Source organism: Anas platyrhynchos, chromosome 15 (genome assembly GCF_047663525.1).
Source record: "Anas platyrhynchos isolate ZD024472 breed Pekin duck chromosome 15, IASCAAS_PekinDuck_T2T, whole genome shotgun sequence".
NCBI lineage: Eukaryota > Metazoa > Chordata > Aves > Anseriformes > Anatidae > Anas > Anas platyrhynchos.
In genome coordinates, this window is record NC_092601.1 from 9,064,063 (window position 1) to 9,088,939 (window position 24,877).

The 24,877-nt window shown below is 45.1% G+C and overlaps 1 protein-coding gene across 3 annotated transcripts in view; it reads right to left on the reverse strand.

The window, feature by feature from the left end:
- Positions 1–24,877, reverse strand: part of AXIN1 (axin 1) — a 77,263-nt gene that overhangs the window by 23,669 nt on the left and 28,717 nt on the right. For all 3 annotated transcript variants that reach the window (XM_038186939.2, XM_027468898.3, XM_027468901.3), the window contains exons 3-4: positions 12,176–12,316; positions 2,822–2,918 (exon numbers count right to left, since the gene is read on the reverse strand). In XM_038186939.2, the coding sequence (XP_038042867.1) occupies positions 2,822–2,918; positions 12,176–12,316 (238 nt within the window). The remainder of the gene's footprint in view (positions 1–2,821; positions 2,919–12,175; positions 12,317–24,877) is intronic.

The following is a 24,877-nucleotide window of genomic DNA, read 5'->3' on the forward strand; positions in this document are numbered from 1 at the left end:
GTAAATACAGTGCAACAGCACAGGTAAGGCCCTGTGTTCTCAGGGCTTTTGCTCCTCCTCCTTTGGGCATTTGCCTACTCTTTCCTTTCTTACTGCCCCAAGACTGCTCAAATCCTAGAGGAAGATGGAAAAATCACATAAAAAGCAACAGGCACCCGCTATGTAATAGGTTCCTGGGAGAGGCACAAATAAAGGTCTCGTTGCTTGCTAGAAACCTTCACCTGCTGCATTCCTGGGCACAGCGCCATTTCAGAAAACACAAGTTTTCCAAACTTAGAGTGTTTTTAAGTTTGTAAGTATGGAATATGCAGAACACTGCTGTCCATGCACTAAGATCTCTTGCTACATAGTAGGGAATCCTACATGACTAAAACTTGTTTAAAACTTGTCTGGAGGCAGCACGGCTGATGAAACTAGCAGGCAATCTCCTATAACTACAGTTTATAGCTTCTAGACCTGAATAAAATAAAGACCTAAATAGTGCTGCTATTAAAAGCAATATAAGTTCTTTCAGAATTTTGCATAATAGCCCCACACCTCATTTGTCAGGGAACAGTAAGGTCTCTAAAGGACTTCTAAAACGGCTTTTTGGAGGTAGGAGGTTCTCTACTATCAGCAGGAAAACATGCCATGCACTCTGCAACACTTACTGGTATGGATTCTGGCTATACTGGTTAGATATGAGCCCATAAAGACCTTTACTCAAAGGCTGCAATTTAGTCACTGCTCCATGTTTAAAAGCACGCTAACCGCCAGGTCCAGGCAGCTCACAGAGACTGCTCTAGCTACGGGCTGCATGATATCCTAACCACTGGCTTTAGAAAGCAATACTTGAAGAAACATTTGCATGGCTCTTTGCTAATTGGGTAAGTTTAATTCAATAAACTTGCAGTTAGAGGTGATTTTAAAAGACTAACTTCATAACATTTCACACTGGTGTTGTCAAAACATATTGTCTAATTACCTTCTCCTTTCTTGGCTGATTGATAAGTGAGGGCAGAGCAGTGCCTCTCTGAAGTTGATGCCAATTCTGTGTCAGTAATTGGCTGGCAGGAGGTGCCAGAGTGTCTGAACTAAACTTATATTCCCTGGAGAAAGACTAGAACTAACTTGACTTCTCAGTCTTCCACTCCCATAAAAATATGCGTCAAGTTGCCTTTTTGCCTGGGATTTAAAATTACAGCACAGAATCTAATGGGAACACTGAGTGTTTCATAGAAAAATCCTTGTGAAGCGTCTGTATGTAGTTTAGAAGGAATATGTAATTCTAAAAGACCGTGTAGATAAGTAGGATAATATATAAATTTATAAGCAGCAGGTGGCCAATTTAAACCTTGTTTTTTACCCTCCCACCCCCTTTTAACTGGTTTCCAAAAAGGTCGATAAAATTTAATGCTAAGTAAAACTAATTAGTCTGCAAGGAACTGCTGCTGGAATGACACTTATTCATCTTAACAAAAGAAATGTTTGGCAGATGGAAGTTTGTTAAAGAACAGCTCACTATACATATTTAATGCTCCATATTCTGAGTTTATAACCTGCAGTTCACTGAGGCATTGCCAGTGCACACGATCAACAGAAACCCACTATTATTTTTATCCAAAAGGTAAAACCTCTGACAAGCTTTGAAGTCAGAGAACATTCACTCAGTAGTTCCCACTGTTCACTAACAGCAACAACAACAACAACAAAAATAAAGGCCAAGCTTTCAAACTTCCACTCTAACAAAGCAGTGCTTACAGTAAAAACTGCATCAAGTGAAATAAAAAGGCACCCAGCCAGCCTTTTCAACAGCAACCACACTGCAAAAGCAACTGTATGAAAAAAGAGGTGACTAAGCAAGGATGGCTAGTGAGTGTCCACAGCCAGGGTTTTTATTGTCAACCCAGTGATCAAAGCATAGGAGACCCTCTTAAATCTAAGGCAAATAATCTAATTTAAAAAGGAAAACAAAGAGCGATTTTTTCTTAAATCAGATTAAAACGAGGGTGTATTTCTGCTTGCATTGTGCTGCTTTGAGCAGGCAGGATGGGAACAGCTGTGTCAAGTTTGAAGGCACTTCTGGAAAAAGCAGATGGAGGCTTTTTTTTCTTTCCCAATTTGTTTTGTGCTGGAGTCCAGCTGTCCAAAGGGAAAAAAAGCACCTTTATTCCCTGCTATATATTAAATGTCACCTGTAACTTCTCACAGAAAGAAAATAATAAGCAGAGCTGCAGATGGTGCTGCAGAGCCCCGAAGCCTCATCTTCCAAAAGCTGTTTGCTTACCTGAAGCAACTGGGGAGACAATACCAGACAACTGGCAATACTTACGTCTGCACCTTCTTTGCTTTCCTACCATGTATTCCCAGGCAGGCTTTGCAGAGTCCTTGAGAATAGGTTAGAGCTCCCTTTTGCTACCCACTGCAGGAATACTGCTCAGGACAGCTGCATTTTTCCCCAGCTGACTTTGGCTGAGAGCTACATCAGCCTTTGTGCCCAGTGGCCTCCTATCCCTCCCACAAACATCTCTGTCCCCCCAGCCTACTTGCAGGCAGACACCAGCCACCTCAGCCAGCCTGCGCTTCCATTCTTGTCCTGAAGAAACTGGCTACTGACCAAGCACTTAAGAAAATGTGTTTTGGGTACCCCTGGGTGATGAGGCTGGCAGAGGACTACCAAGCTTTCCTCCTCTTGCATGCCCTTTCTCAGCACAGTGGATTCCCATCCCCAGATGAATGCAGTGCTAAAGGAGGTTAAACTTGAGCAAGCAGAGCAAACTCGTGCTAGAGATCTCACGCACTTCGCATGTTTACCTTTGCAGAAGGAGATACTGCTACTTACAGGAATGTGAGGTAGTGGCACGCGTCCATTTGCTTTGGCACTTTCCTGCATCTCTCTGCGATGCTGCTTCCGGAGTCTGTACGGTGGGATCCCATCTCTGCCAGAATAAAGCAACAACACGCCCTGCTTTAGTGCCTTTCGTTAGGTGGTCTCCATCACACAACATTCATTGAAGCCCTGTTGCCACAGAACGGCAGGAAGGAAACCTCTTAAGAGTCTGAGAAAGGCTTCACATGCCCAGGGCGAGTGCAACAGAGCAAGAGGAACGACGTGGGGAACGGTGCTCCTCCAGGTCCCTGGAGCTCCCTACCAGGGGCACTTACACAGCATCTGCTGGGAGCTGAGTGAGGCAGGACTCCCCCAGCTGTTGCCCAAGGTAGAGGCCAGGGAGAAGGACTTGGACTGCATCCTGGTACCTTTTATAGTTGGTTGCTTTCTATAAAAGAGACGGCAATGTACACAGTAAACCACAGGGCAGGCTAGGAACGGGGGGAGGAGGAGGAGGAGTGGGAGCTCAGCGAGGGGAACTTGGTCAGGGAACAAGGTGTATGTTTTGAAAAGAACATGGTAACTTCTCAAATGGCTTATCAAAGCAAAGGGTTGACTTCATGGCTCTTAAGATGATCTTTAGCTCAGTTAGAAATTATGGACTTGATACTGAAGTTATTGGGTGAAATAATCTGCTGCCGGCAGCAGAGCATCACTGACCGGGTATAGCTTCAGGAAAAGGAAGGAACCACGTTTTGTTTTCACCACTGAAACCATCACAGGATGAGAAGAATGCAGTTGAAGTGGAGCTCAGTTATGAGATAAGGAAATGGGCTCATGTCCTAGTGAAACTGGGTTATTTTGAGAAAAATCAACTAGTGCAAAAACAAATGCCCTCCTAGCGCTTGGCAATTTGGAAATTTCCTCTTTTAATTTACAGGTTCTGCTTACTCAGTAATGGCGATGTCATGGAAGTGCGTGGAAATGAATGGAGTGGTTTAGTTTGTCACAAATATGAAATAAGTTCCATGCACATATGTTGCCTTCTTCCAGTCGCTACCCTACACATCTTGGCGACCAATTCAGCCAAAGTGCATCTTACAGGACAAGATGTTTGCACAAGCCAACTGTAAGTACATTCAGCTTTTAGGTAAGCTCCTACCCCCCTCAACTGCTAAGCACAGCTGCTTCTTGAGAACATAAGCAAAACAGTTTAATGAGCTCGCATGAGCAGATTTTCAAAGTCTACGTGATGTTTGGCAAGGAAAACAAAATTTACTGTATTTTTTTGCCTGAAAACCTCCAGAGTTACAAGCACAAGCCTGGGCAAGGACTGTCACCATCAGCTCTCTTTCCCAAACAGGAGCCCCGTCCGTGTCTGTGGCACCTGCTGCCCCAGCTGCTCTTTGGAAACGAGGCTCCATACAGAATTGCCACGAATTTACTCCTGTGACCAAACTGCACCATACAACTGCAATTTCATTCAGTAACCCTGGCATTCAAAATTAAACGCATTAAAAAAAAAATAAAAACCATGATTAATGACAAGTGGTTTTTTGTAGGAAGACAAATGACAAAACAGAGAATTAGTCTGGCTAATTACAGCTCTGGCTACCGGCTGCAGGTAATGCAGGAGGAGGCAGAGCATGGCTCGGAGCATCACCTCCGCTGCGCCCAGTCAATGACACTTTACAAGAGCAGAGCAATTTTGCAGAGTGTTGCTATAACAACAGGCGATCACGATAGCTTTCATTAGAAAGCTTCATTTTCTTTAATGATGAACCTCCATTTGAAAAATAACGTAGAGTCACGGTGGTTAAACAGTTTCATCGTATCAAGACACAGTTTTTTTCCAGAATGGATGGGAACAAAAGCACTGACGATTTTTACTGGCTCTGCCTTTGCTGGGGAATGATTTTAGCCATTGCCGGGCAGAATCAATAAACAAGAGATCAGCTTAACTGCCACACAAAACCCGGGCACTGGAACACAACTTCAGCGTTGTGGCCGCATGGACGTTCACGGGAAAAGCAGCATTATACTAGAAGGTGCAATTTTTCTTTCTTTCTTTCTTCCTTTCCTTTTTTTTTTTTCTTTTTTTTTTTTTTTTTATTCTCCACAGCAGCAGTCCCAGCGGAAAGAGCGACTTTTGTTCAGAGCACAGTAGCGAAAGGCTGATAATGGCCTCTAATCTATCCGGCTTCAAACACATGTTCAGCCCTGCTGTGCTGCCTTTGATGTCATTTTAACTAGATTCCCCAATGCCACCTCTGAACTTGGAACATTCCTTCGTTCAATGTACTGTGCCAACTCAACCAGAGGAAGCAAATTCAAAGATAAGCACTTTAATTTTATCCCAACAAAACCTTATTCAATAGATGGGGGAAAAGCAAGGAAAACCAATACCATACTTTTGTTTTCCTTTTGTCAGGTAGCTTGCTTTGAGATATTTTCAATAGATAGAGAAATAATATATATATATATATATATATATATATATAAACTTTTTTTTAGAGCACATCTCCTTTTAAAGTAAAACTTTCCAAACTGTTTTTACTTGTTTCATCATGTGATTTTCTTTCGCACCAGAAAGTTTCGTGCTAAAATGCGGTGGGGAAACATGGGTATTTCTCTCATTTATTTAGCGAGAGTGCAGTTGGTTTGTTCTCGCAATGTGGTGGCTTTCCCTCCTCTGCCCCCCAAACCCACCTGCAGGAGCCCCCGACGGGCACAGAGGGTCTGCTGCTGCCTGGCAGTCAGATGCTACCACCAGGCGCCTTCTTTGCTCCTCCAGAGAAAGCCTCCAAATCTAACCATTAAGCCTAACAAGTTGGAAAATCATCATCTGGGATCTTTTAAATTAAAAAGCTGTTTAACTTGTTTAAATAGAGCAGAACTCAAAGTCATTCAGGACCACTGACCATGGGAAAGACAGGAAACAAATCGGCAGAGAAGCCAATATTTTCTACCGATTACTCTTAGCAAAGCTCCACTGTCACCGAGAGACCTTTCTCACATCAAGAAGCACGAAGGGAAATGGCCAGGCATTTTGGCCAAAGGCCAGTCATCTGAGGAATATTTCCTCTGCAAGATTTTGGGGAGCAGCAACCACTATTCTACACCATTTCACTCTGGGACACAACCACCTGTGCTCTGGGTGCTCTGACTTGATTTGGGGCGGAAGGGACCCCGGGGCACCATGCTGAGGACCCTGGCTGAGCCATGCCACCGGTGCCCGGGAAGGCAAAGCCCATATCCAGCCGAGGGCAGTCAGGACACGCGATGAGACCCAGCAGAAAGAGTATGAGGTGATGAGACCCAGTGAGAGGAGCACAGTTATTATTCATTTAGCTGTAGCACAATGCTGGGCTAAGAGACACGACCTCTCATTCACTGTTGTAAGCTCTTGCAGAAATAAAGAGCAGAACCATGCTGACCTAAGGCATTTCTGTACTGGAACTGGAACATCACGGGGCGATTTAATGTGTTTCAGCCTCTGCCTGGTGCCTTTGTACCTAGATCTGCCTTCATTTCCCTCCAGTATCTCTTCTGTGACAAGCCCTCCTGCCCAGCGGCTGCCTCCTCCCCTTAGGAAAGGCGCTGCTGACACCAGGGGTTATCCAAGAGAGGAACCACAGACCGTGTAGTGGCATCTGTGAGTGCTGCCATGTGCCTGAGGCCGGGCTGGCAGCCCCCAGCAGGCAAGTGACTCTGCTGCCCTGGTGGCCATGCACAGCAGCTGGGCTAGTGCTTGCAAGGAGCATGGCACCGGGTCCTCTCCAGGCTGCACCTCCACACGAAACAGCTAAAACAACACAGCTGCTGCTCCCGTTATAAAAACAGTTTTCGGCAGAGGACCAAAGCTGGTTTGCCTACACAGGCAGAGGAATTTGTATGGCACAGGAAGACTGAAAAACAATCAGCAGAGCCTAGGTATTTAAGAGCAATGTTTTTTAAGCTACTTAAAATAAAAACTCCTCCAACAACAGAGGCTGATAATATATTCATTACATAAACTGAACGCATTACAATATTTACTTGTGCTAGCAATGACATCCTGTTGAAAATTCATCTTTAAGGCAAGCGTGCTTGTATTGGGTACCACGGAAATGACTTTTAAAAGCACATACGTGCGCTGGGCACTTTTGAAAATCCTGTCTCTGTCTGTTTGACCTAGCTCAGAGGGCCAGATGGCAAGAATATCATACAGGCTTCTGCTAGTGGTTTTCTGTAGCTGGGCTGTGCACGAAGCCTGTGGGGAAATTACACTTCCAAAACCTCTTTTGCCACGATCGGTAGAATATCAAAGCTTGGAAGGGAGCTGGCGACAAATGCAGTACATCAAAGAACAAGCAACTGCGCAGTGTGTGGCGCTGATTTGCCTTCTCCCCCAGCTGGAGCTGGCTACCAGTGGCAGGCCATGCCTGACATCAAGCCGTGCTCTTTGTGCACCGGCACGCTTTCTTCGGTTTACTGTTAGAGGGCTGGGGCTCTCCTCAATCAGCCTGTGTCTGCATCCTCATAGCCCAGACACAGGCTCCTCTGACATAGGGTCACAGAGGTTTCCACCTTGGGATCCCAAACCTTTCATGCACTGTCTCTGAGCAGAAGCTGGATTTCTTCATTATGGAGCTTGACTTGTGTATGTAAACAGCATACGTAGACAAAAACCTTGCTCATCACCAAATGAGGCTTTTGTTGCCATTTTCCTTAGAGGAGGCCTAAATTCAAAGCACAAGCACCAAGACATGCAAGTCTTGTCAAGCAGCAGGAGTCCCTGCTCTGACGTCGTCTGGTTGTTCTTCATTTCTGCTGCCTTAAGCAATTCTGCAAAAATTCCTTTGAAAGTCAGGAGGCAGATAGGTTCAGCAATATCATGTAAAACTGTAACAAAATTTGGTAAAGAAGAGCAAGTATTTAATGCAGACACAGTTTTTGTAAGCCAAAGGTCAAGGCTGTATGTCCAGAATCCTAATTGGGGGATGAATCTGCATGCAGTCAGTTTTAGATGCACAAAAAGAAAGATCACAGGTATACATACTCCCATGATTTTGAGACTTACTTAAAAGGAACTGCTGAGATTGGGCTAGGTATTAGCAGAAGGCAGTACATATATCAGCAATAATTAAAGTCCTAGAAGCAGCCTACGGTGGGCACAGAAGGGATAAAATGCCTAAAGGAAAAAGGAGCCAATAATAAAGAAGGCACAGGACGGTGAAACAAAAATAATTCTGTCTGAGAAAGAAAGACAATATGGCTACTGAAATAGAAATTAGGGGGTTGAGGAACTTGGGTGTAAATGATCACAACTTCAAGCAGGTATAACTATTCGTGCAACCCCATGAGGCCAATGGACCAGTGGAAAAGGAATCACTAAAAGCTTATTAATTTTGAAGAGTTCTTACATCTGTTTCTTCTGATAACAGAGTTATATGACCCCTGCTGGCTTCAGAATACTCCTCCGTATGACCTGATGATTCTGAAGAATTACAGAAGTATGTGACAAGGCAGCTGGATTTGTATTGCACTGACTCCTTAAATTAGCAGTCCTCTACAGTTTTCTGTAGTACCTCCTGTGGTACTTTGACCTGCATCCTCCATTTTGCAACACGGGTATGGTGTGAGGAGCTAGTGCCAGTGAGTGGACTCGAGAACCACTCCTAAACATCTCCGTGCCTCCACAGAGCCAGCAGCAAGCCTGCTTCTGGCTTGCTTAGAGCCACCGCAGCAGATACAGAGGTCTCCTCATCCACCAGGGCTTTCAGTTCCAGTGCTGTGAGTTCCACCTCACATCTGCCAGATCCCTCATGCTGCTGTCTGAGGGATCTCAAGCGCACAAGCACGAGTCATGACCTTCATGCTCTTGGCACAGAGCGCAAGCGAAGGCCTGGTGACAGATCTGCTGCACGAGCACTGAGAGGGGAAGGGTCCCTTGAGGTCCCTTCATGGTTATCCAGCAGTATGCACACTGGCACTGCCTGGGCAGGCAGGTGACCTGCTCTCCTGAGAGTCTGCAGCCACTTTGCGGATTCACTGGCTCACTGGATGAACTGAAGGATGAACTGGATGAACCGTTGTGTTTTGGTGCGCACCCATTGATGACATTTATGACTCAGGCTGGAAAGTTTCTTGAACAAGGTGTGACAGCTCCCAACATTCACACTGAGACTAAACGAGCCTCCTGGAGGGCTTTGTGTTTACAGCACTGCTGTTAATAAATGGTCTCCTAATTCCGTAAAACTGTCATCCTTTACTTAAAGAATCAAAGGCTTCCTGCTCTACAGAAAGACAGTTCACATTTGAACTACTAAAAAACAGACCAAACATTGAATACTTTCTCCCAAATCCTTTTTTTCATCACAGAGAAGCAGTCAAAGCAGCACAACAAAGTCTCAGCCCATTTTTAATTCCTTTGCATATCATCTTTAAGGACGGTATCTCACAGGTGAGATGCACTGCTCTGTCATGAGGGCAGTAACTAGAAAAAGCAGGAAAAGATTTGGAAGGAGCTTATCAGTACAAGTTGCATAAAAGTACAGTGGTCACCAGCCCTAACCTAGAAGCGGTGGTTATTATGTGGTGGTAGCTTCTACTTCAGCGTAAGAATATTCTGAATTTACAGAGGCAATTCTTTCATCGACAGTTGTCCCATCAGGAGACAGGCTAGTATCCACCCTGCTTTTTGTGATGTTTATTAAGGGAAACGTATTGACAGGATGGAATGCCAAATAGTGACTCTAGAAAAGTTGTCAGCCAAAATTTCTGCGTCATCCCGAGTATCAGCAGAAAGGCCTGGTGTAAAACTGATCCCCTTTTAGGGAATCAAAAGTCTGGCTGTAAAGTACTGTCATTAGCAGTGCACAGATGAATGGCCTCACACTTTGAACTCCACTTTTGTGATGAATCTCTTAGGCTAACTTAGAGTTGTTGGCTCCCCAGAGCCAGAACTATCAGGATTTTCATGTGTTTGTGTTACAGATGTCAAAATTTTGGCAATTTCTTCACAAAGGGGAATGGCAGATGCTGCTTTATTCCTGAAGCATATGGCAAGTGCATTGTCCTCACTCTCTACATCACTACACTTTTGCAGGTGGATAATGGAATACAGATGGCCTGGATTCCTAGGTACCTTTATGAAGTTTTGTGTTATGTGTCTGGCAGTGAGATGAGAGCAGTTGCTCCCTAGAAAGCCTAGTTCTGCAAATAAGAAATGGCCCCAACCCTGAGCAAAGAGTAATTTTGGTTGGGAAGGACCTCTGGAGGTCTTTGGTCAGCCCTGCACACAAAGCAGGGCCAACCTTTAAGTCCAAACCACGCAGAGTTGTGCTGGCAACACCCTACCAATGACCTCACAACGTCAGTGCAGGTAGACACAGATACACCTCTGAGACACCACCACGGATCTTTTTGAAGCTCAGTGCTGTGCCAAGTACGCGCTATTGTCCTGTGACAGCAGTTTGAATCCAAAGTACTTCAAGGCACGGTGGACAGTTGCAGTGTGAAAGCTGTAGGTTTCTTCTTTATTTTTATTTTAATCACTGAGCAATCTAATAATTAGCTATAAAGTTGGATGCTATAGAGAGAACAGGCCCTTAGGGCTGCATAAGTTAGTGTAGTTCAGCTTGTCCTCACCAGCATGTCTGTCAAGAATGAATGAATCAAATGAACGGGCAAGTCAGATGTTGTCACTGTAGCACAGCCAGGGTGAGCTGAAAGATCAACTTGTTTGCACATTCTGAGCTCCTACTGTTGCACATGGTTTTGAACATGTAGAAATCCCAAAAGTTGGATGATCTATTTAAATGATCACACAAGAAAATTCCTAAGGGTGCATGCATTTCCACACAGAGCTGACACAGCAGGCAGACTCTGCCCAGTAAGTTATCTCCACTGGGGAAAGCATTCCTAGAATTCTCATTTGGTTACTTTCTTGAAGTTTCTCTTAGTTTCTTCAGTGCTAAAAAGACTGATGCATTGGCTTGGCTTACGTTAAGACATGGCAGCAGGTATCTGCTAAACCTGCAGCAGAGGGAGGACGCTCCCATAGCTATACAGGGCCTAACCATGATGTGGAGACTCCTCAGTTTCAGTTTTTAAGCAGTTCTGAACCACTAAAGCCACACAGGGATCATTTCAGTTGTGAAGTACTCACACAAGAACATCTGATTAGATGAACTAGCCGAGAACAAATGTACCAGTCTTTACTGTCTTGCTGTGGTATGAACAGGCAGAGAGCTTCCAAACCTGTGGTAACAAACCAACAGGTAGCAAAAGCACAGCCTGGCTGGAATGATGACGTAAAAGATCCTACCCGGTCTTCAAGACCCATTCTGCCGCCTCAGCACATGCAGCACACCCAGCTCATCCAGCACAGCCATGCAGGCATGTGCTTGCAGAAGGGTGGCAGCTCTGCAGGACCCTCTGCCAGCTCTGGCTGAATGGTTTCCCAGGTGCTGGGGTTCTTGAGCACACCTTCAATGTCATCCTATAGCTCAGCTACAGAGATTTAGTCAAATTATATTTTGTCTTCAAAAGCTTCTCAATCTACTTACTCTTTCTACTACATATACTCAAAGGAAGAATCTGGTATTTCCTTGCAGTTGCTATTACAATGTGCTTTGAAGGAAAAGCTGTTTCCAGACAGGCCCAAGGCCCAAAGCAACTAAGGCAGCACTGGAATTCTACAGTGAGGAACGTGGATGTAAGCCCAAGTCCCCCCAGTTGTAGGTACTGTACTAATCCAGCTTTTCCTTGTGATTCACTATACAAAAAGAGGATAATTGAATGCAGAGATACAACTACAGTTGAGTTCTGCCTTAGCTTTGGATAAGAAGTCTGAGGAGCTTCCTGAGCTGTATTCCAGCAAAACAATTACTAGAACTCGTCATGCTGCCTTTTTTTCCAGTAATCAGCCACCCAAATACTGTGGTTTGCAGGAACAAGTGGGAACTTTGAAGAGATAAAAGGCATGAAAAAGAGCAGTGGTACAAGTCTTGATGGGGTTGTCATCTGATTCATCCTGACGAGGAGGAACCCAAAGATGAAGAGGAATCCAAAGAGAGCTCATGTCTATTTGCACTTGGCAAGCAACACTGCCGGAACTCCTACATCTTTTATTTTAGTTCACTCAAATCATTTGATGTCACAAATATTCCCAAGAACAGCAAGGCTGCATTGCCTGCACAGTGACAAAACAACTCAGCTTGACAAGAAAACCAGAATGATCATGACCTTGTTGAAGTCTGATATTCTGCCCAATACCACCTGTTGCAATGCCACCCTCAGTCTAACACAAAATCAGCACCCCCACTAAAGAAACGGCCACCATTCTCCCATTTATTGCCACAACAGATTAAGGTTACTTACACGCTGCTGTCTGTCAGCGACATTGTGTCTGCATCACTGGACATGCTCTGCTGCTCGCTGTCGTTGGCACTGGTGGCTGGGGCCAGAGCATATCCCGTGTTGACATAGTAAGGGTTAACAGGCTCTCTCCATGACCCATGCCTGGAAGAAAAATGAAAATGTCAAATTAAAAGGACACAATCTTGACCCTACTCCACCGGGTTCTCTGCATCACTGCGCAGAAGGACTCTGTCTTTGAGCCCCAGCATTGGTGACACACTACAGAATAAGCTGTGTTCATATTAAGTTATAAAGTTATTAAGTTATTAAGTGATAAAACCATGAATGATTTGACTGGAAGCAAAAGGGAATTCATAAAGATGATATTGTCAGAGTTGAAGAGAGACAGAGAACAAGACTATTATGGCAGAAGTCCAGTTCACATTGGGATTTACTGTGTCCACTGGTTAACTGCTCAGCATCGACACTTTGTGAGCACTGCAGGACGTATAAAAGCAATTATCTAGATTATTGCAGTATCTTTCTTAGTAAAGGCAGGCTTCTTTCTGGTCTTCCAACAGTGAGCACAGCCCACCGATTCTATGCTTGCTTTTACATCCCACCTCACTTCCCTCTAACATGTTTGCCAAGGTAGGGAGGTAAATAAGAAATGGCAGTTGCTTACAATGCTGAACCTGAAGCTGACTTCAAATGTCACACTTGGGTACATCAAGCACTTGCAAATTCCCCCAGCAGGGACCATCTCATTGCACCTGCCTTGCCCGTGGCCAATCTGTCCATGAATCTACAGAGCCTACTTTATACACAATCCCACATGCCTTGTCCTCCAGACAGTTATTCAAGATGCAATCTCTCGTACACATCCAACTCCAGTGCACCTCAGCTCAGTCACGCCACACGGGCATCTTGTCACTGCAAGGTGTTTTGAAATCCACCAGGAAGAGGAACAAGCTGAGATGTTCACACCAGCACAGCAACAAGCATCATTTAATGCCCCACTCTCCCTGCCTACCCCCCTGCATGAAGAGGGGACAGACATCAGTTTATAAATTCCTGGGTTTTCCCAGCTCTGATGCCAGCTCTGAACATCACAGCGATGTTTTATTTCAGATTACTAAGTTCATCTGCGTGATCTTTTGTTTAGTGACTCAGCAACAGGCACCTAGTTGATGTGGCTCAGAGTGGACCTTGAGCAAATCCTGCCAAGGAGGGCATATCACACAACTTTCGTTTCCTAGTTTTGCCATGAAAAGCCTTTATGCAGTGGTCAAAGTCCTACAGGCAACAAGAAACAGTCTTGCCCTGATGAGTTTGCTTTTAGATAGGATAAAACAAACAGCAACAACAAAAAAACACCATCAGAAAAACATGTACGGAGTGAAGGTGAGGAAGACACCAGCAAGGGAAAAAGCAGGCAGTTTTGGTGTATTTTTTACAGAGTATGAACACAGCACAACCATCACCTTGCTATCACCTACTGGTCTTATCACACCAGCCACAACATGACACGAGCTGGGAACAGCAGACAACTCATTCGAAGTAGAGGTTTTCAGAATGACTTATTAATGCTCTGGAATTTGGGATACAAGGATGGAAGTACTACCAAAGTATTTCAAAAGTGACTTAGACAGGGCTACAGCCTTTGGCTAGCACACTGCTCACACAGCTCCTGCTCACCCTGCCCTTCTGCTCCTAGGAACAGAACCAAACCATTTTCCTTGTAATGCAAGGGGTCACGGACACCACCACGTTCACAGGTCACTACGAAAAAACGTATTGTTTTAGGCCCATTATGTGGTCAGTCAGAGGCTATTACCCTCCTATTCTCACAGAGAGAAAACTAGTACTTTGCTTGCCACAGAACAACAAAATCTCCGAGCTATTTCTCTGTGGACGACGGAGCTTAGTGTAGCTGCAGAGTAGTGTAAAGAACATCTAAAATGGAGTCACCTGAGGTTTTCCACTGCTGTTTGAGGCACGGGGAGTCTTGTGGGGTTTTGCCAGGCTGGTGCAGGATAGCGTTGGTTGGGTCCGAATGCTAACCTGAACTTGGGATGGCCAGGCATCGTGGATGCGTCTGAGCACGCAAACTTTCTGTCCCTTTAAATGTGCACTGAAGCAGCCTTATTTCTAACTTCCATCAGACTTCCAAACAGATTTCCAGGGCAAACATTAAAGACAGGAAATAATTTGAACAAGTTCACCCCAAAAAGTAAAGTATAACAAGTGAAAACCTTACCACCACCCATTCACCAGCTCTCCCCTTACATAATGGGCAGTTCTGAAAATTAAATGAACTCGGTGCTGTGCAACCCTCCTGTCAAATCCGATATGACAGTTGCGTGATGGAGGCGGATAAAACCTCTTAAATTGAGCTGCGAATGATGGATAGGTCAGGCCTTCCCTGCGGGCAAAGAGAAGGAAGCTTTTTGGACAACCCAATTAAAATATAACACCAACTTCTGGTGGACATTTTGCCAGGCCTCTCTGGAAGTGGCATGGATTATTCCAGCACTGTGTTAAGGAAGCTCTATGATATACAAAACAAAACGCACACATCAATCAATTTCTCCTTTGTTTCCACTGATCACTTTGAAGGGAAGGAAAACACCTCCCACCTCCCCAGATCAGCCCTGCTGCTACAGCAATGCTTTCTGCTGGGATATCAGCGGTACACAAACCCCGTGGTTTTGTTTTTTTAATTGCTATAACCTATACCTTCCCTTTTGGGAGCAGTGCTTCGTACTGTGCTGGGGCACTGGGAGGCACACCGGGTCCCTGCTGAGCTCCAGGCACCGCCAGCCAGCGCCCTGCCTGTGCCAGCCCAGCGCTGGGCCCTGCAGACAGTGGGAGCTTTGTAGAAGCCAAGGCATCAGGACCACGAACCGGCCTTTGTGTTTTAAGAGTTCATTGGGCCCGAATCTGAGATGGTCGAAGGAATTCCCGTGGTAGCGGTGACCAGAGGGGTGCCTGGAGCTCCCTCGCCCCTGGGAGCAGCCGGGACATATGGGCTGTCCTGCAGCACCCAGCGGGGCCGTGGGCTCTCCACGGAGAACACAGGAAAGAGTTTGGTCACAACTGTTGTATTTAGCTAAAATTACACACTTAAGCGTGTATACAACAGGGATTACTTCCATGTTAGCTCTGCCTCTAATACATCAATGCAAATGTAAACTTTCAGTAAGCATAAGTACATGGAAAGGGTATAGGATTTCAAAGCAATCATAACAGGTTACATTACTTTTGAGGAATCCATCTGTATTCAATCCTTCTCTTAATGTTCTCTCTCCCTGACAACTCTCTTCAGCTGGCTCGTATCACCATTTGAATGTTTTGTGCTGTGCCTCTGAAGATCGCTTTCAACGTCTATTAGCAGGAAAACATTAAAGGAACATGGAGGCTAACAAAAAACCGGTCACTTCTGATCTGGGAGGGGAGGCTGCTTTAAAAGGGATACAGACACACTCAGAGCGATTTGAAATGTCAGCTAAAAACTTCACATACCGAGCTCTATGTGCTGATAAGGGCAATAAAAGGAAAGGTGAGCGTTTAGTTAGACTTCAAAAAGATTCCTGCAGACTTCCGGAACTCACTTTGGACCAAAAAATTCAATTATTTTTTTTAGAAATTAACAGGTAATGTTTCACACACTGCAGAAATGAAGCACTTCTCTTCTGCAGCCCTCAGTTGCTCAGCCCTCAGAGGAACCACACACGGAACAACTCTAATAAAGCCCACAGTGACCCAGCTCGTCCAGCCGCCTCTTCTTTTCACACAGCTCTCCACTGACCTTTGTTAATTCCGTTAATGCTGACAGGGGCCAAAACAGCTTCAGAAAACCAGTAAGCATCTCCTTAGGGTTCCTTCTACCTGTTCAGAGTTTATTTTACATATTCTCTTGGCTGTATCCCTTTACCTAATAGAATCATAGAGTGGCTTGGGTGAGAAGGGACCTTCAAAGACCATCCAGCCCACCCCCTCCATGGGCAGGGACATCCCGCACTAGACCAGGTTGCTCAAAGCCCCGTCCAGCCTGATGGTGAACGCTTCAAGCACTCACTCAGACCAAGACCAGCACACAGAATTTTGAATGTGAGCACCACCAGATCTTGGAGCTTTGATGTCAGCGAGAATAGAGGCGAGGGCAGGAAGACTGAAGAGGCAGATTACCTGGAGTTTTCCATGCATCGTGAGTCTCTGTGGGCATTGTTTCCCTTCCAGCTCTGGTCTCCCAGTCTCCTTTACACAATTCCAAGCTCACAGCTATTTCAATTTAAATCAAAGATGCAAAGTGCCCATTTTTTTTGCTAAACACGCTACTCTTTGCTCTGTTTGAAAAATGTAGGTCCGGCATGCTCTGGGTAAGAACTGCATCATCTTCAGCATCCCCAGCGGGAGAAAGATTCAAGCATCCTGTTTGCAAAGCCAAATACCCACAACACAGTTCCCAACAACGATATTCTTAACCCCATGCCATATTCTGAGCCTTTGGTCCTCAAAGGCTGGGTGAGCTCTTTTTTAAACATGGGAGAAATCCCATTTTCTAGATGACTTGAGCAGTAAGGCAGCTGATGATCATCCAAACTTCATGAGTTATCTTGGAAAGCTCTGAGCTGCAGGAGAAGCGGGGACGGGGCTGTGTCCCAGGGAAGGACATGGAACAGGCTGCCCAGGGAAGTGGTGGAGTCACCATCCCTGGAAGTCTTTAAAAAACGTTTAGATGTAGAGCTTAGGGATATGGTTTAGTGGGGACTGTTTGTGTTAGGTTAGAGGTTGGACTCGATGATCTTGAGGTCTCTTCCAACCTAGAAATTCTGTGATTCTGTGATCCCAAAAGCCATGCCCTGCAGAAACTCAGGATCTCTCCTTCTGTCAACATTTCCCATGTCCATTAAAAAAAGCGACATACTTCCCTCCAAGAAGAAAAAACACAAAACTTACATATTGACCACGTATTGAGTCTGTGACTGGCGAGAAACACTCAAACAGAGCTCTCCTACCTCCTTTATTTACACCTACCAGCAAGTGGGCGACTGTCACATCCTTCATGCAATACCACATTCTGTTATCACAGCCAGTCAATCAAATTAAAAGGTGCACTCGTTAGCTTATGATGTATGAGCTGAAGCATATTTAAATAGCAGGTGCTGACAACAATGACCGAGTGGCAGGGTCACCTTTAAAACAAAAGATTTGAATGGTATCTACAGAGAAGTCTGACTTAATTACATTACTCTACCAACTCAAGAGAAAAGCTGTGGTTTCCAATCCATGGTACCATCTGCCACAACCAAGGCTTGCACTGTACTGGGTACACAACTGTTAGAAATGCCCCAAAGCATCCAATGTTCTCCAGCAGACCATCACTGGTGTGTTTTGGAGCTAGGAATGAAATGTCTACGAAGATGCAACACTAAAAACTTTACTCTTGACTGGATTTAACCTGCACTAAAGACACAAAGCCTAGTCTGGAGGTTAAAACTGGGGATTTAGCTGATAATTTGATTGCAAATCCTCAGGATTCCTCCACTCAAAACTCTTCCCAATTACCATAGGCAGTCAGATACTGCTGTGCATCTGAACTTCATCATTGCCAATGTCAAGCTAATCACATGTGTTCTAAGCAAGGGCAGCTTCTTCAAAGATGGCATCAATTCTGGACATGTTAATCTGTTCTTTGAGGTATCCAGATGGCTCTCACCAAGAAAGTTCACTTCTAGCTCTGCAGCCTGCGAGCGCAGCAGCCCGAGCACTCTGTAGAGCATTACAAAGAAACCAGATCAAAGTTCTGTCTTATACAAAAAAAAAAAAAAAAAAAAAAAAAAAGAAATCTGAAGTTTGAAAAGCAACAGCAGCCTGTCACTTGTAGGCTTAAAGACGACTTCTGCGTGCTCCACCTATCAGGGAATTTATGATTACAGTCTGGCTTTTAAAAGCTGATTAAAAAAAAAAAGACACTCTTTAGCGCTCCTTGCCTTTGCAAATCTGTATCTTCTTCCATGGTTACTCATCCTCCCACGCCGGAGGAAAAAGGGAAATAAATAAAAACTTAACTAAAAGTACAGATAAGGGCTCTTCGCCTTTTTATTTCTAAGGCATTAGGTTCCATTTTAGGAGCACACTGAGATTATTTCATGGGTAGCTTCAGTAATTATTGCTAAGCATTGAAGCACAACCACAAAACCTAAACCCAAGATCTAACAATCTAAGTTTCCAGTTTCTAACTCCTTTGCATCTACCAAGGACATAATGATTCTCAAGACTAAGGTACAGAAGATGCTGTCATTGAAATCAGTAATTTAGATCATAGGATACAGCAGGGTGGGGGAGAAAAACGATTTAGATTTTGTGAGAATCTAGGAAGGAGGCTGAAATAAAGGAAAGAATTGGTTTGCTTAGTAGGCAAATAAAGACTAAATGGGCTAAATATTTTGGTTGTGCTGCCCTATCACCAACCTAACCTTAAGAAAGGATTTCAGACAACGTGGTGCAACTACAGTGCTCCACGGAAACTGAAGAACAAGCCCCTCGACATTTCATCTGACCATGTTTCTACAGCGTCAGCCCTCCCAGCTCCTTTCTGACAGAGGCAAGCTTATGTACGTTCTGTTACCCCAATGTAATTATGTATTCCATCCAGTAGTTATCCACCGTAAAACTGTTTTTGCCACACAATAAAGTCAAATCCTTCCTAAAAACAACACGAATCTTCCCTAGAATTAGACTAAAAAGCTCATTTACTTAATAGCGAAATGCACAAGAAATTAATTAAAACAAAAGAAAAAACATGGACAACACCATGTCTCACATCAATTAACAGGCTGCTTGGATCGTATTCCTGGAATAAAGGAAAAGTAGCAGAACATTTTGTGCCGTATCTAGCAATAACAGGTATCTGCTCAGACTCATTGCAACATGTTAGCCTGAATTTACATCATAACGTAGCTTTTTAAAGAAAATTATGAGATTATTAGTATCAATTCTTTTCCATTATGAAAGGTTGACATTAAATAGGGAAATTCTCTATAAGGTACACAGGATTTTTGCCTGCATTAATTGTGATTTGACAAGGGCCTTACTTATTTGGAGCAGCCTGAGTCCATCAGTCATTCCAAAGGCTCTATAGTGACCTGAGCAGCTACTAAAACCAGGGCACAACAGGTTTCCCGTGTGCATTCTGGACAGCCAGGGCATACTGCTCCCACTCATAAGCCGCACTTGCCTCTATCCATTGCGTGTTGGACAATATCCCATAGGAGAATTCGTATTTTTAATATTTTATTGGAAAGAATCCAGCTCATGCAAGGATGTGGTGAACATCAACACATGTTGCCAGAAAAAAGTTGTTTTCATAACTAAGTTTGTGACTGATATTAAACTGGATCCTGAAGGCAGTGAGCAGAACTTGAAGCTGAGGAACAAACCCTCCTGACACCCCCAGAACACAGAGGGCCTGCCCAGGATGACAGGCGTGAGGGGAAACATCGGGACAGAAGCACCAGTGCACTGTGAGGTCTCATTTTGCATTAAAATAAATACAAAGGGTTTCAAATCCCAGGGCCTTGCAGTGTGCACAGGAGCTTGGGATCCCATCAGGGGATGGAAGCTGGGCAGGAATCCGCACTCCCAATGTGCTCCAGCTGCCCAAGAGCCTGGGTGGGCACCAGCCCAAAGGAAAAAAAAAAAACAAAACAACAAAAACAACAAAATGCAAAATGAGTGGGGGTGAGGGCATGCTCTGACCATGCAAATGTGCTTCCCAGAGGCCACAGGACTTGCTGACTTGGACACGTGCATGCAGGATGATAAGGCAGCCTCCTTTCCACCTGTTTAAACTGAGAACTGGGGAAAAATTCGGCCCCAGGTGGATAGGTGAACCCGTTAGCAAAGCAGAACTGCCAACCATCCAAAGCCCTCTGCACCACGCCAAGCAAGCAAGCACCCGTCCCTTCTTCCCAGCCTGGCTGCAGCTGAGGATGCTTCCTTGGCAGATGAAACACGCAGCCGAAAGCGTCTCCCGGATTTCCAGACACCCACACAGTGCAGCTCCACCCCAGAGCATCCCCCTCGCCTGCTCTGCGAGCTCAGCAAGGGCCTTCGTGAGGCAAATTACTTCCAAATGCCTGCCTCTGAGGCGCGGGGAAACGAAGAAACACAGGTTTGTACCTGGCTCTGCTCGTAACCTAAAGAAGGCAGCAACTCCACTTTTAAAACACCACTGCCTGCAAACTATCAAATTAATCCCGGGATTTCAACAGCTTTTCTTCATTATTTTTCATCTCAACCAAACCACAAATTTACTTAATGACTAAACCAGGCGAGCGAGTACTTTGTTTTCCAGGCAGCGGGAACCTTCCTAACGGGATCCAGGTTTTCGGCAAACGCGTCGGCCCGGTGTCACGCGAGGCAGAGGGTACATCTATGGGTACATCTGTGGGACGTGCTGGCCCTGACGGCACCACCAAAGCCACCAGCACGGCAGCCGGGGTCGGCCCTGCCAGGCGGCAGCAGCGCGCAGCACGCGCTGGGCTGGGTGAGGCAGCGCCTCAAGTCGGAGTCAGGGCCCAGGCAGGAGGAATACAATAAGAACAGTGTGTTCCAGGAACGACCGAATAAAGAAGAGAGCATGCTTTTGGCGAGCGGGATTCAGTGCTATAATTCTGTCTGCCGCTTTTCTTCCCTGTCTGAAGCAACATTGTTTGTCCACGCTTCTCTGAAATGGAAAGTATTTCCTCCTCCCGGCTCGTTCCAAAGAAAGATCTGAGGAGGCCTGGTATAACCAGGCATAACCGGGGCTTCTCCAGCGCCTCGGCTACTCCTTGCCAAAATTTCTGCTCAACAAGAAAGGGCTTAAAAGATAAATTACGAGCAGATTTCTCTGCAAGCTCATTAACTGAAAACCAGGGCCTGTAGGATGAGTAAGTTTTTGGACGGGAACAGAACATCCAGCTTTGGCCGGTGACTGCAGCGAGTCTCCTTCCCTCCTAGGCACCCACAGAGCCTCTCGAGCTTTCAGTGTGGGACGGGGCAGGTATGCGCCTACAGATCTGGGGACCACGCGGGAATTACAGAGCCTTTGGGTTCAAAGGGCAAGTCAGTCCCAGCTCAGCTCTTCCTTATGTTGCTGAAGCTTTTCCGGAGGGCATAAAATCCAGAAATGCAATCTGTGCCCCATATTGCTTTCAGGGATACATTTCCTGATACTGAAATCAAAACAGCAGCGCTGCTGATGGCTGAAATGAAAGGGCAAGATATGCAAATCAAGCCGGCTCCATTTGATAGAGACTAGTTAAACTTTGACATTAAACTGCTTGTTTGTATTGCTGGGCCACTTAACACGGGCTGAGCTGGACAGCCACAGACTTACTGGCTCCACTTAAATCTTCACCGGAACTATCAAATGAAACTCAATAATCATTACCAATGTTGCCCACAAGCTTGGTATTTTAATGAAAGTGCAAATTTGGGTGTTAAAAGAAGCAGGTTGATGTCATACTTTGAACATCTATGAGGCCTGTGACCTAACCCCTCAAAAGGTTTGAGCCCCAAGAGCTTTGACGGAGGCCTGCCGATGATGAGGTGCACAGGACTACTGCGGATCTCCTAGTAATGACCCTGCACAAAACCCAACTTTTTTTCACTGAATAAGGCCTGCCACACCAATGCCCATGAAGCAGAGAGGTCTGCCTCCAAGCACAGTCACTCACTTGCGTTTTACCTCCTGAAGAAAGGAACCAAGCATTCCACCGGCTGAACAAGAACCTCTGAGGTGACCAAACTGCATCCCCGGCTAGTAACAACACCAGAAACATAGAGGGTTGGCAAGACCTGGCAGAGATATAGCTGAGTGTCCGAATTTTTTAAAGTCTCCCAGAGGGGAGATTCAGCTGTTTAGAAACATCCTAATCTTACCTCTCTGTGTATATTAGAGGTCAAGAAGTGGGATCAGATATTGGCAGCATAAATAAAAAAACAGCTCAGTAGAGCGCAAGACCCTTCACAAAGATGTTTCATACCTTCACATTAGCGATTCCTGCAAAGGCTTATTTAACTTCACTTCAGATTAGGGAGCGCAGGTAAGTTTAAAGCCAAGAGACCATTAGATCAGGGCAGGGAAGAAGGCCTTCCATAGGAGGCTTTTGCCTCCATGCAGTGCTTTAGCACCAGCAGGAGTTGTACGCATCAGCTGACCGCCACCATGACGGATGAGCAGGACTCAGAAGTACAGCACCACGAAACAGCTGCTCCAGTAGTTCTCTGGAGGCTCACGATTCCCCAAATGGGGTCGTTAAAGGATACTTGTTGGATCGCATTAACAAACAGCAAGCTGTAGCAACAGCAGAATACTGGCAAGCTGCAAAAAAGCTTTTAAACTTCCTCTGTCATTTACTGCTCAGCTCTGAAGAGATGTCAGCATCAGAGTAAACATATAAATCAAAACTCAGTCTCCTGGTCTCTACTGGGAGCCAGTAATCTGACGTTCCCTTCTCCACTTGCGCTGACCTGGCAGACGTAACGCAGCGGCTGGGTGGATATGAGCTTTTGGCCAGGTCCATCACGGAGCGACAGCAGTGACAGGTCCCTGGGGGAACTGCAATAGCGACAACCAGAAGGCATGAAACATGCAGAAACTGGTCTAAGGGAGACAGAGACCGTTAAAAAGGATCTTGCCTTTTTGATGCATACTTTTCTTTTTTTAAGAATTTAGCAGATCAACAGCAAATAACTTGCTACTGTGCCCCAGAAAATACAGAGGGAAGTTAGTCTTGTGAGAGTGTTACTGAATCTTCCTTTTACACTAGTGCAACTGTTTTAGATGCAGAGTCAAGCCATCATTCACAGTCCTACTCTGCAACAGTCACCTAACTTTGCATCCCCAGCAAGACCTGGAACCCAAATCATCCACTGCTGCATCAGGATCACAGGAGGTCACATTTTAAAACGATTTTTGAAGTCAGAAGACTCAGTTTCTACTTTCTTGTAGCTGTACTTTCACAAAGAGATCTAAATTCAGTGGCTGACTGGCAAACCAAAGAATTCAGCAATAAGAAAGATCGAGATCGGCAGCATCTGAAGCACATGTCAATTAGCAATGCTGATTAACTGCATATACATTGAACGTAACTAGAAGGACCCTGTTAGGCACACTCAGCTCCTGGACATGACAATATTTCCAGAGGTATTATTAAATAGCTCAGGGTGCAAGAATCTTCTGCTAAAGAAGGAAGGGAAGGGAAAGAGCAGGGGCAGAGAGTGACCAAGAAGGAATGGTGGAGACGAAGCACTGTAGACTGGCAGCAGCCCCCGTTCTCCCATTCCCCTGCACCGCTCAGGGGGAGGAGGTGGAAGAGGGTGGATGGGGGGAAGGTGTTTTTGGTTTCTTTCCTTTATTTCTCACTTCTCTAGCTTGTTAGCAATGGGCAATAAATCTTACTATCTCCCTATTCTGCATCTGTTTTGCCCGTCACGATAATTGCTGAGCCATCTCCCCATCCTTATCTCCACCTCTGAGCCCTTTGCATCGTATTTTCTCCCCTTTCCCTTTGAGGAGGGGGAGTGAGAGAGCAGCCGTGGTGGAACTCAGCTGCCCACCCGAGTAAAACCACCACACTGGTAAAGCACTGCTCAGAGAATCCTGTGTTTGTTTTTTCTTGGTGCACTTTACAGCAAGTGAAACTTCACTTTAAGAACTATGCTGGGGTTTGTTGTTATTTTTGCCTTATAGAATTCTTCTGTTTTGGTTCTCGTCCATTAGAAGAGGCAGATATATGAGCTTTTACCTTTATTACACAAATTCCACAGTATCTTTTCATCTGGTATGCATTATTGTGGGGATATATATGAAGTACCATGTCCATTTAAAGTGCTGTAAAAGAGCTGTTTGAACTCTCATTCCATTCCTACGTATCTTTATACAATTAAAACCAGTTGACAGTTCCATTTAGGAGGAATAAGCGACAATGCAAGCAATGTGCTTTTGTTCTAAATAAACTAGCCACTGTCCAGATAAAAGCCAGCTGTTTTTTTTTTGTTTTTTTTTTTTTTTTTGTTTTTAACCTCTATTTCTTAAAGACACAAGGCTAGGTGATCAAACTCTATGAACTTCCGATCTCTCTTTACCTCCTCCAGAATTCCTGAGTACAACCTATTTGCTGACACTCAGCCAAATTAAAGAGAGGAAGGAGGCTCCAAAGACACGGTGATAATTAGTGAAAATGGGAAGGTTCGGAAAGACTAAATGCTGTGAATAATGACACGGCTGTGGCTGGATCTCAGCCGTGACAGGCAGCAGAAAATCTGCATGGAGGAGAGATGTTACAATGGCCACAAACGCAAAAAAAAAAAGTTTCAATTTTAACTGATACCTTCACAGACACTGCAGTGAACACACATGCATTGCAAAAGCCAGGTTTTGGGGGCTGCAGTGCCAAGACCTGGTACAGTTCTGCATTTTGGATGGCTGCCCCAAACCACCTGCAGTTGATGGGATGTGTTGCTGCTCCCGTTCGTTGCTCTTCAATGGAATCGGAGCCCAGAGCAACGCGGCACAAGTAACACCACCAGTCTGAACCACTGCTACGCGCTGAAGTCGTCTCAGCTGCCCTAGCTGGAAATGAAGTTCTGTGGACGAAGGAAAAGAAAAGGCTGCTTTCTGTGGAGGGCCCAGAATGTGAGAGCTGTGAAACACCGGAGCTCATCTGC